At 38.0% G+C, this 12,723-nt stretch overlaps 1 protein-coding gene across 1 annotated transcript in view; it reads right to left on the reverse strand.

Annotated features, from left to right (window-relative positions):
- The window catches only part of DOCK2 (dedicator of cytokinesis 2), a 171,249-nt gene that overhangs the window by 35,577 nt on the left and 122,949 nt on the right, over window positions 1-12,723 (reverse strand). The window contains exons 31-33 of the mRNA XM_030503652.1: window positions 7,153-7,253; window positions 6,999-7,057; window positions 4,005-4,153 (exon numbers count right to left, since the gene is read on the reverse strand). Coding sequence (XP_030359512.1) covers window positions 4,005-4,153; window positions 6,999-7,057; window positions 7,153-7,253 — 309 coding nt within the window. The remainder of the gene's footprint in view (window positions 1-4,004; window positions 4,154-6,998; window positions 7,058-7,152; window positions 7,254-12,723) is intronic.

Here is a 12,723-nt window from a genome sequence, read left to right on the forward strand (position 1 = left end):
CTTTGGCTAGTTTGGGTCAGGTGTCCTGTCTCTGCTTCCTCCCGGCTTCTTGTGCCCCTCCTCACTGCCAGAGCATGAGAGACTGAATAGTCCTTCATCAGGGTAAGTGCTACAGAGCAACAACTAAAACATTGGTGTGTTATCAGCATTGTTCTAAGACTAAAGCCAAAACACAGCACTGCACCAGCTACTAGGAAAGAAAAAAAACTTACAGCTGAAACCAGGACAAAAGTTTTAATGTGTCTGTGCCAAAATTAAGCCCTGGAAAAAGTATTTCTCCTCTCACTTAAACAGAGTATGCCTAATTGTCATCGGCAAAAATTTTACTTTAAAACACCTGCTTATCTATCTAACAGATCCCAGAAATCTCCACATCTCTGAACACACTTCACTACCAAACCACAAAACATATCAGTTTTTTCTACATGGATCTGTCCAAAGCACCAAGCCATGCAAACCTGGTGTCTGCTAATGGATCAATCCCACATCCTTCTGAAATCCTTTGCATAATAAAATTTCAAGAACTGAGAGTAAGAAAGACGAGTGTTTACAGCAATTACAAATCACATGTACCAGAGGAGCTTGCTGAGAACATCTTTATTCACTCATTTAGTAACCTTTGACAGCTGCTAGCCCAGAAAGATACAGGGCTCCAACAGGTTCACTATGAATAAACATCTATCCTCTATCAGTAAGTCTGCAAGCTCAAGAACACACCATCAGGCAGTACTATTTTCTGGCACAATCCAATGACAGTGGAAAGCCAACAGAGAACCTCCCCAGATGGCTTCAGCAACTGGTGGAGCCAGTGAGAGAGACTATATTGAAAACACCAAGCACAAACAGAAGGACTTATTTGAACAAGAATATAAACACAGATGAATTACTCTTTCCTAAGCCAATTTAAATCCATAACATAACTTGGATCAATGTTTTTTAAATTATATTTTCATTTGCATTGCAAAGAGCCATTTTTTAAATTTTATTTTCTTTTTTAAGTAAGTCTTTTCTAGCTTCTGGCCTCACATGATCAGGTAGAACAAACAGTATGAGGTTGCTTCATGATGTATCTTACATTGGGAAGTCTTAGTAAAATGCACAAGCTGATCTTGCAAGGAAAGATGAGTTATCAACATTTCAGGATGGGATTCTTTCAACATGTGCCCAACACACAGGCAACTACATTCCCTTTATACACCCATGTGTATATCCTATTCCACTAACTGTGTATGTATAGTAGGACATTCTGAGATAGTCAGAGGTGGAATTGTGTTTTCTCTGGGATTAGCTGATTTCCTAGAAAAAGCTAAATAAAATAAAATTCCTGCTGGATAAATTGAAATAACTTTACACCCTTAGTGCACATCTATTGTGTGCATAAAGCAGGACACAGCCTCTTGAGCTAGCACCAGCACAATGTGTGTCCAGCAGAAAGGAGCCCTGACACACACATGTCCTGACACAGCACCATATCAGGTTATGGAAATCCATCTTTTGGGGAAAGTTTATTAAATCACCTGGCAGGTACTAGTCAAGCTCTAGTTCCAGTGCTGGTACAGCCTCAACTAGTAAAGATGGCTCTGTTTGTGTTTGATTCTCCTATCTCATTAGAGAAGATTAGATTAGAAATGAATTATTTATGTTTAAAGTTCAGCAAAATGATGTTTTAGAATCATAGAATCATAGAATCGTAAGGGTTGGAAAGGACCTTAAGATCATCTAGTTCCAACCCCCCTGCCATGGGCAGGGACACCTTGCCCTAAACCACGTGGTTCAAGGCTCTGTCCAACTTGGCCTTGAACACTGCCAGGGATGGAGCATTCACAACCTCCCTGGGCAACCCATTCCAGTGCTTCACCACCCTCACTGTAAAGAACTTCTTCCTTATATCTAGTCTAAACTTCCCCTGTTTAAGTTTGAACCCATTACCCCTTGTCCTACCACTACAGTCCCTAAGGAAGAGTCCCTCCCCAGCATCCCTGTAGACCCCCTTCAGATACTGGAAGGCTGCTATGAGGTCACCACGCAGCCTTCTCTTCTCCAGGCTGAACAGCCCCAACTCTCTCAGCCTGTCTTCATACGGGAGGTGCTCCAGCCCTCTTATCATCCTCGTGGCCCTCCTCTGGACTCGCTCCAACAGCTCCATGTGCTTTTTGTGTTGAGGACACCAGAACTGTACACAGTACTCCAAGTGAGGTCTCACGAGAGCAGAGTAGAGGGGCAGGATCACCTCCTTCGACCTGCTGGTCACGCTTCTTTTGACAATATCCTTTATAATACTAACTGCCAATGTGAAGTGAAAATTGTCCACTGGCAAAAGCTAAAATTTACATGTTTGTGTATCAAATAATTTTCCATTCATATTCATTCTTTGCCCTTTCTAATTAACATGGTATGAATTTTAAGTCATAAAACTTAATGTGCCTTTCCTTTAAAATATATATTCTTAAATACTCACCAGAACTGCCAAACTTACAGATGCAAGTTTAAGAAATGTATCTTAGTTACCTGATCCATAGGAAAGGAGAGGATAAAACCTGCAATTCTTAACAGTAAATGACTGCAATTCCTAAAGCAGATCATGAGAAACCAACGAGACTCAACTGCTCAATTATGAAATAGTTTTAGCGCCATCTGATAAAAATTACCTCTTGTTTTTAAGCTGCAATAAAACAAACCTCTTTGTCCCTCAGCACTGAAGAAATAGCACCTGAAACTTACCCGTATTAGCGTAAGAAGTGGTTTGAGGGTGACCCAAGTGCCTGGCATCTTCCAGGCTCTTAAGCTGGTGCTCCTAAGTTGCTATTAATCAGTCACTATGACTGATGAGCGTTCAGGATTTCTGGCCTGTACAGATCTGTGCATCTCTCCCAAGAGACAAAATATAAGCCAAGAGCAGGAAAACATTTTTAAGAAACCAAATACAGGACTACTAGTACACTGAGGGAACAGATGCACAGAAGCAAAGTAGGTTTTAATCTTGGCCTTGAACCAAAAGCTTTGCCCTGTGGAATACAGACCAAAATGGAAATTCCATCTGCTTGTTTGTTGTACATGTAGTTGCCACAGAAATGCCCCACATGATTTTAAGTATTAAACATAGCTGGATATATAAGTGAGAGATATATATTTACTTCCCTATGAATGTCTAAAATTATGACTTTTCGTTTGCCACTTACTGTTACACAGATTGTTCTGAATTCATTATTTATGTAACTACAAAGCCTGAATCTCCAATTTTAAATTCACTTTGAAAGGCCCTGTGCCAACACAGAATAAGGTGAGGCCTTATTCTCCTGGAAACACAAAAGTCAACTAGGAAAGAAACTGCCTGGGTAGACACAGCAAGCAGTGGTAGGAGATTCAGATCACTTTCCCAAACGTCCTATCCCACCATGCCACCATCGATCAAAAATCTTTAATACTTGTAATTTTAAAATAATTTTCCTTTTCAAAATGACTGTAGAACACATTTTAGGAATGTCAGTTTTTCACAGTGGTTATTTTTCTTACAATAAATATATAGAAAAGCTAGAGTTTCCTGAGAAATCCGGTAATATAGAATTAACTGTTCCTTCTGTAAGATATTCTGTATTAAAAATTGGAAGGTTTGGTTTATTTCACAAGGAAGTTGTAAAACGATAAATTTAGATTAGAAAGGACCCCAGACATCATTTAATTCCACCTCCTACTTCACCCAGGGCTGACTTCAATGTCATGTCTTGTTGCAGGAAAATTTGGAAAACTTTAATAAAGACCCTGCAACCTCTCTGGGTCCCCATTCCAGCACTTCATTGCTATCATTGTGATGGAAGTTCTATTTAAGTCCAACTAAATCACTCTGGAGAACCTACACTCACTTGCACAATAGATATCCCTTTGTTCTTAATAGTTTGGATTTTACTTTCGGTAAACAGAAAAGCCCACAAAACTCATTTCCCAGAAATAAACTGACCACATGACATTTGAATGAATTTCCTTTCACATAGAATATTTTTAATTACCTTCTTGAATTCTCCTGTCCTTTGATATTCACACAGCATCATGTCAAAGAAAATTGGGATTGTGGCTTTTTGTAGTTCAACTTCTGGAATAAGAGTCATTTCCAAGATGGGGCCAACCATCCCCGGAATAAAGCAAATTTTATTGTGGCCTGAAACGGAAACACAAATTGGGTATTTGAGAGGAGAGGAAAGAAAAAAATATCTCTTTTACGAATACATTTAGAACATGCAATCATTTAAAGCAATAGTTTAAACCACCTGTGTTGGTAAAGTCTTGTAACTTAGTCACTCATCTTTATTCCCTGTCAGAAGCTGAAAGCATATTTAATGGGTACAGCCTCAGCCTGAGACACCAGAATTGAGTGCAAACTGAGTGCAAAAGTGTATGCCACTTAGTTGACATTTCCTGTGACCATGTCTGTTTTTCAGCCTTTGGCATCGCCTTTTAAATAAGCAAAGTAGAAAATAATAAAAAACCCTAAGAATAACCCAAATTCCATCAGTTGGAGAGTGCCACAGGATAATGCCACATGGTGTAGCATTTCTAGCTTATGAAGGGGAAAAACATGAGTTGTTTTCGTTTCTGAATAGCATCAAACTTTGCAACCAATAACTCAAACCAACCAGTGCCACAAACATTGCAAGCAACAACAGAAACACTATCCACAAAACTCAGCCTTCAAACCCACACCTAATCATCTTGTGGCACAGCAGTTACATCAGCTGCCAAAAGACATCCAAACCTGCAAACAACTCAACCAGGTCCAAGATATTCTTCAAATGCTCCTTGTTTGCTGGGGAAGAAAAACATTTGATATGTGGAGCAGACGACCAGCAAAATCCCCTGACCTGTGTAAGAGTGTCAATACTGCCCAGCACATGTAAGAAGATAAAAATATTGTCATAAACAAATGTGTCTGGTCTTTTGTTCCATAACTCAAAAGCATTGTGATTTTCCTCTCACGTAGGTGCCACACTCATGTAAATCTAAGCACAACTGAACTATAACAGTTTATGCAACATTAGTTTCAATTCCACTCATGTTAATTAAAATCGTTATTAATCCTTGTTAAATCAGTAACATCAGTAAGGTTTAAAAGAATCTTACGGAGACTGAATGGCTTCCAATGCCTATATGTATTAGACCTTTCCGCTCTGCAACTTTTGACAACCACATTCATGCATTACATAGCTATCCATTCACCTCCAGAATCTTTACTTTACCAAACGATCCTCTGATACGAGTAAAAAAGAGAAACTTTGAGCTAAATAACAGCAGTGCTATTGCTTGACCCAGAGACTAATCCTACACTTAAACCCAAAAGAACTTAGTACACAGCTTTAAATAAACAAACACATAAATAAAATTTAAAAATATAAAAAGGCGTTTTGGAGACTATCCAGCCATCAGCAACTATTATTTCCACTGCAGGAATCAAGAGTAACATCTCAAACCACACAGTGACTGAAATGGGCAGAGGAAGACAGTGCCCCAGAAAACAGGGCACTTCCTAATTCAAAAGGCGCTCTGAAGGTCACAGAATGAGATTCTCTGACATGCATTTGCCTATTTCAATCCTACTGTACATGTACCCCTCAACTGTGATTTATAAAGATGCTCTACTGCTTGTCAGAATTCAGATTCCTTTTTGTTAAAGCTACAAAAGAAGCCTGAAAATTATAGAAAATAAATAGAAGGGACATTTAGTCTTAAGTGAGAATTATTGCCTATTAGTTTGAAACATTTCTCAATCTGTATGCCTCACTTTTGCCGTTAGGAATGTAAGACAATATCATTCAAATAAATTAATAATGCATGTGGATATTAGAAAACAATTTTTGGTCTTCACCATTCTGCTAGACAGAACTGTTAAAGGCCCTTAAATTTTTATAATACAATTGTGTTTGCTGGTTTTAATATGGACTCGCAGATCCAGCCTGAGGAGGACGCAGACAGCAAATCTCAAATACACACAAGAGGAAGAGTGTGTACAACAAATGCAGGATTTGTTGTACTTTGTTGTAAAATGAAAACTTGAAAGTTTATTTTAAGAAACAGATGTTAATGGTTCAGGATTCATTTGAGTGGTTCCAGAATTCATTTAAAAACAATTAATTTGAAATTTACACCTACTAGTAGTGAAGAGGACAATGGTCTTAAACTAGGAAATTAATGACTATGCTGAAAGCAGGTTGGAGAGTTCACCAATTAATCACCAAAAGTATCACAGCCTTTAAAATCTTGACTACATCTTTTTGAAACATCAGAGTATACCAATGCATTAAAAATTATTTTATAATAAGAAATATGAGAAGAAAAAAATAAGAAAGGAAAGACTGGAAGGGGGATATATCACCAGAAGTAGCATGTGCAATGTGATGAAATAAATAATTTCAAATCTCCAGGCAAGCGCTGATACACCTGGGAAACTAGAATGTTTATAGAGGTCATAAAGAATTTTCACATGTCCTAACAGAAGAACTTTGCAAAAATTACACATTCGGCCTGCATTTTAAAGTATCATCATAACTGTCTTCATTGTATGTTTCAGAGAACCTCTATTGTACATATATTCATGTAACAACACATTGCTGTTCCCTTCACCATCAACTGTCAAAGGAGCAGTAGCAGAAAAAGGAAAAAGGCTATACAACAAATGTAAAAACATTTTGGCATTTTAATGCAGCAGATTGCAAATCTGAGCCAACTAATTCCTGGAACTGTAGATTCAGACTGAGCCGCCTTGGGGAAAATTTATCTGGTCTCTATTTCAGCCAAATAATATTTCTGAAATCTGAGAGCAGGTTGTGAGTTCTCTTAGGAATAAACAATGAGCAGTAGTCAGACAGTATCTCATGTCAGTCCCAATCACAGGAATGAGAACATATGTAAGTTCAAAAAGCAAAACTATTTACAGAAGCCCTTCATGTCAGATAGTTGTCAGTGAGAAAGGCAATATGCTCTGGGTTCAGTTAAGTCCATTTGCTACTCACCAAGTTTGTACCACATGTCACGGATAGCAAAGCCAATTAAACATCTCATATCTCCATATCTAGGGAAGAAAATGAAATATGAAAGGTATTTTTATCGTTACCCTAATTTTGCTACAAAATTAAAGACATAAGCTAAAGTATCAGTTTTGCTTACTTGTTCTGGATTTTGCTGTACTTTGCGTGGGAAAAGTTTTCTAGCTGTAGTGAATCTTGGGTAATAAAAGCCACAGCCAAATGAAAGTAGTTGTTCCACAGCTGTAAATTGAATATAAGGAAATTATAATAGTTTTGAGAAAAGCAGGAATCATATTAAACTATGCATAATGCTGAATAATTTATGGAACCAAATGATGCAAGCAATATGAGATTGTTATATTATGCAAAGATGTACATCAGTATTATGCAATTAGCTGGAAAGCAAGAAAGATTCATTTTAATGACCACTACTACAGATTTGCTCTTAATAACACAGCAGCTGAATAAATATTGCTAAAAAAAAGATTCACAGGAGATTCATTAGCTAATGACATTAAGCCATGAACCATAGCAGGCCTAGTGAAATACATTACGTGCCAGTGAATCTTAACAACGTGGAGCTAAAGGCATCCAATATAATTACACTGTATTTCACAGAACTACTTCAAAAGGCTTCTCTTTGGATTCAACAACCATTTCTGTGAAGTTCCAATATATTTTGTTAAGAGCTCTCTACATGAAACAAGGGCAAAATACATCCCTAAATAACTACTAATAGTACTAATAGCGAGGCATGTACTTGAACTGGAAGGCAAACCCTTGTATTTCCAGTGCACAATGCTTGGTTTCTAAAGCAAATAACTTGTTTGCCAGACAAACAAAATGAGGTACTTCTCTTATATGCTAGAGATGGAGAGGGGAAAAAAGATACTTCACTAGGAAACACAAATTCAAGGAAGTAAAGACTTTTCAGAAGCTTCTAAGCAATCAGCAATGATGTTAGACACTTAAAAACAGCGGCATCTAAAAATATGCATAGTGGGTATCAGTGAGATGGTAGGAAGGCAATGGCAAATGCATTCAGTGGTAATTGAAAGGATGGAAACAAAACATATAACATTATTACTCCAGCTTGGGAACCCTAGAATAGCCTAGAAATGTTTCATCAAAACCAAAAGTGACCTCTGTCCTTTATAACCTGGGAAACTTGGGCACAAATAACCAGGAAAAATAGATACACACACACACACACACATACACATACACAGGCATTTTCTATAGTAGGTAAGATTCTCAAACACACTCTACAGTGTGAAGATCCTGCGTTTAATTAATTCCTCTCTTTGAGGCCCAACTAAAGCTCTCCCAAGCAGACTTGCTCATGTAAAAGCCCTGACAAGGGCTGTGTCAATCTGTAAGTGATTAGAGTCCAGAGAGCAGTCACCTTGGTGCCGCCAGCCAGCTGCAAGTGGCATAGCACTGGAAACAGCAGTAACTGGTGTGTATTACACCATTCAAAGATGCTCTGAATGCACCTAAACCAGCCACAGCCTTATCAAAAACTACATTTCAGTATTAGCAGCTACTCTCCCCCCTTAATTCAAACATTTAAATTATGTTCATATCTAGTTTTTCACAGTATACTAATAGTACATACTAATTCAGAGCCTTTTTCCCCCCAGGAAAAGTGTTATTTATGCCCTTAAAGGCTGGTTCCCCCCCCCCGCCCCAACATTTTAAAAGATTAATTTGATCAATTTAGAGTTTTCAGTCCCTTGAGAAGCCACATTTATTGACATGTAGGGAATGTTCTTTGCATATGTCAATTATAGCAGGACAATGGAAAATTTCTTAAATCATTCTAGACTATGGGGAGAAAAATGAAACCTATTGCTACAGCTAATGGTCTATTTAGTCATCTAATAGCTCCAAGTTCAATGCCACCTTTGCCAGAGACACACCCTAGACTCAATATCTGTATATAGAAAACACGTTTTCTTTTGCCCTCACAGTACTCAGTGATGGCTGAAAAAATGACAATCCTTTACATTTCAATAGTATATTCAAATTATGGACTTGCAAGCTTTTAAGCACCAAAACTAACTTTAAATCCTGGGAGGCAAAACAGTCTCTTAAAAGTAGAAATTGGCAAAAGCTGAAAGAAACAGATTTTTTAAATGCAAAAAATATGCATATGAGACCTGTTCTGTTTTCTCAGGCCTGCAATAACATTACAAGCTGGTCTGCTTGCAAGCACCTAGTTATCCAGCATGCATTGGGGCTGAGGTGATGCAGCACAGTGAGAGGACCAGAGCTCTCATGCTCTGGTTTGTGTGACACCCGCGCTTTGCTTGCTTCTTGACATGAACCCCAGTGCTGAGTTGTCAGCTAGGGACAGAGTGCTGGAGACAGAGCGAGAGCAGAGAAGTGACCTGTCTCTGTCATTAGGTATCAGTTGTTCACTGCAAACACATGCTGAGATGCAGCAGGCGACAGCAGCAGCGCAGGCTGCCTTAGTGTGTTATTAACACTGCGGAACATGGCAACTCCATTGCCTAAGCACACATGCTGAGGGCCTCAGATCCATTCCCCTCTATACAGGGCTAAGGGAACTTAGAAGAAAAAGATCTCTCAATCCTGGGTTTTTTTTTCCCCAGAAAGCAAAAGGTGCCTCCCACCTAGAAAATGTGACAGCTGCTCCACTGGGAAGTGTGGAGTTAATTTAGTAAGAAATTCCTATCCATTGCACAAAGAGGAGGAGATTTGGATGATTTTCAGAATAACTACCACAGGTAATCTCTGCTGCCTCCTCCTTCAGACACCCCTCTGAAAGCAAAGCCCCTGCTGCATGACTGCCTATCATTTAGCCCCTGCTTTCTCTACAGACCTCTGTGCTCAATTCTTTTTGATAATGTAGGAGAAACTTAAAGTCCTTGGAGACTGTTGAATTGCTGACACATTACTGCAGATCCTAAATGTACTCTGTCATTTCATAAAACAGACTAGATGACAGTATCAAGTTGGTTTTGTTTTATTTTCTCTTTAAATACTATGGTAAAATCAAGTTCAGCCCCCTGAGAGCAGCAGACAAAACATTTCAGATACAAAATCCATACTTGGATTTTGTAAGATAAATGACACTTAAACTTTTGGGCTGTATGCAGAATTACATGTAGTTATAAGCTGTTGAGGTAGATTAGCTAGAAATAACATTTTGAATCTTGTAGAATACATTTCTTCATCACTTAAAACTAAATAGTTTAAAGGAAACATCTATTTTTTACTATTTTTGTGAGCCTTTGAGTACAAACAATTTTAAACAAATGAATAGTAACTTGTTTTAAAGAAATTGATTCACCGGATCAACCAGAGAGACTGACCTTCAGTCACACAGACAGCACATAGGCTGCATCACTCAGTCCTAACACTCCAAATCAACACTCATGAAAATTATTCTGCATTGTCTTTTACAGCATCACAGTAGAAAACCAGATATTGCTAAACAGAGGCATAAACAGAATGTGAAGACCAACATTCAGAATAACTCACCAACTGATAACCATTATAACTTCAGCAAAGCAAGCTCTGCTTTTTGTTTAAGTGAGTCAACAAATATAATTTTCAGAGTTACAACTCATTCATAAATTCTGTAAGTTACAAGCACAATATTTAGTGTTTATTCCCATGTTATGCAGATTGGTTCATGACAGGTTTAGTATTTGCTGTGAGGTCGAAGAGAGTATTAAGCATCTCAGAGTAAAGAATTGAGAATCCTTTGGGATCTCTGCCAAAATTCCTTTGCATTGGTTATATATTTCAAAAGGAATGAACAAAGCTAGAAAATTTTCAGGTTAATGACAGTAAGTTTACAGAAGCTCTGAAGAAACACAGCACATTATATAAACCAACAAAAGTTCATTTTCTTTTTAGTCTTTAAAGATTTTTGTGTCATAATCCCATTCTCTATTTGGTTTTGTCATATGCTTCTTGCTTAATAATACAACTGAAGAAAAATACTTGCAAATAGTTTCTACTCCAGACATCTACCATTTCTAAACCTGAAAAAGAAGCATTTTCTTTTAAATCAGAATGATGTTATAATGGAATAGGATCTATGCCTTTTATAATAAAATTCTGTGGTGGGAATATAGATTATTAGTATTAAATTATAATTGCTGTAACAGTACAGATTTAAAAATGTAATTCTTTCTAATGCCCTGTAAAAACAGTGCTAACAGAAGAGAAGGGTAGGAACAGGAATCAAGAGCACTGTATCTTCCACAGTAGAAACCCTACGATAGCTACGCCTGACCACAACAAAACAGTTTCTGTTTGTTCACTCTTCCCTGTCCCTAATATGTCAGAAGCTGCCACCTCCAATCAGAAACATTATAAAAGGAACGTTGCGCAAAAACCTCATTTCAATGAGTGAAGCGGCATTAAGCGCAGCAACGGCCACTGACTGCATGAGAGTGCTGGAGTGTGCGGTCGCTGCATGGGAATGCTTCCTACACAGAGCAGGACTTTGAACCCCACCACTGATGGAGCCAGGAGCTGACAGTGACAGCAGAGTGAAAATACTCTGTTCCCCATGACAAAGACAACTCCTTGCTAAGGACACAGATACCAGCAAAAAACAAAGCAACGTCATCCGAGGTCTACGTAGGTTCTACAAAGGTAAACATGCACACTGGAAAATGTAACTGAAACTTCGAAGTGAACCATTAAACGCTGTTATCTTCATTTTTCTGTTGACGGAAGACTGGCTTACAGTTCATTCAAACTAAATAAAATGAAGATGAAAAAACCCACAACTTTCAAATTGAAAAGTGATTTCTGCAGGCGCAGAAAGAAGAAATAAAACCTTCTTGTTCTTCATTCATAAAAATAGGGAAACTGTTGACAGTTAAGACATATCTCGTAAATAGGAAGGTCATTTAATTATTGTATTTCTATAGAACAAGAAAGAAAATGTTAATTCACATTTGAACTTACTTTTTTATTTCATACCTACAACTCTATATCCGTGTGGAGAGATAATATTTGTCTTCAAAATTGAACTATCCTCCAGTATTTGCTTCCTTTAAAATCCTTGTGAATCAAATACATGGCAAATCAGCCAGCTGGATGGTCCTCGGTATAACATAGAAATGGGTGTACAAAGGCACTTTGTCTTTGGGATAAAGGTATTGAGACTGCTTAAGGAAGCCACATTACCCCCTGCTTATTGCCCCTTATTTAACACCCTGGGGGCTTGAAACACAGAAGCTTTCAGTCAAACAACATTAGCATTTTTGATTGAACAAGATGGTACAATTCCCACAAAAGGTAAAAGAGAATTATACTGAAAAGTCTGGGGATTGTCCTACCAACCACAAATGAAGTATGCTTCTCTGACATTCATAGCAAATACTATGAATGCATATATTGCCTAAGTACAGAACTACACAAAGGTTTGATTACAATTCAACCCAAGAAACCAAGAAATGCTCACTTTCAGGGAGCATTTTTTCCAAAATATATTCTACAATTCATATTTTTGTTTGTTTGTTAAGTCTCTTCTGAAGAATCCATCTCAACTCATCCTAAATCGGGAATTTGCACATTATTCTGGTGTGTCTGTTCCGCTACCCTGTAAAAGTCGAGCAGCAAGGCAGGGATCTGGACAAGTATTTGATCTCTGCATCTGAAACTGGCAAATCCTTACAAAACTGGTACCTGATTCAAAGCAGCAAAAAGTGAAAACACA

This window comes from Strigops habroptila, chromosome 12, assembly GCF_004027225.2.
Source record: "Strigops habroptila isolate Jane chromosome 12, bStrHab1.2.pri, whole genome shotgun sequence".
In the NCBI taxonomy this organism is placed as follows: domain Eukaryota; kingdom Metazoa; phylum Chordata; class Aves; order Psittaciformes; family Psittacidae; genus Strigops; species Strigops habroptila.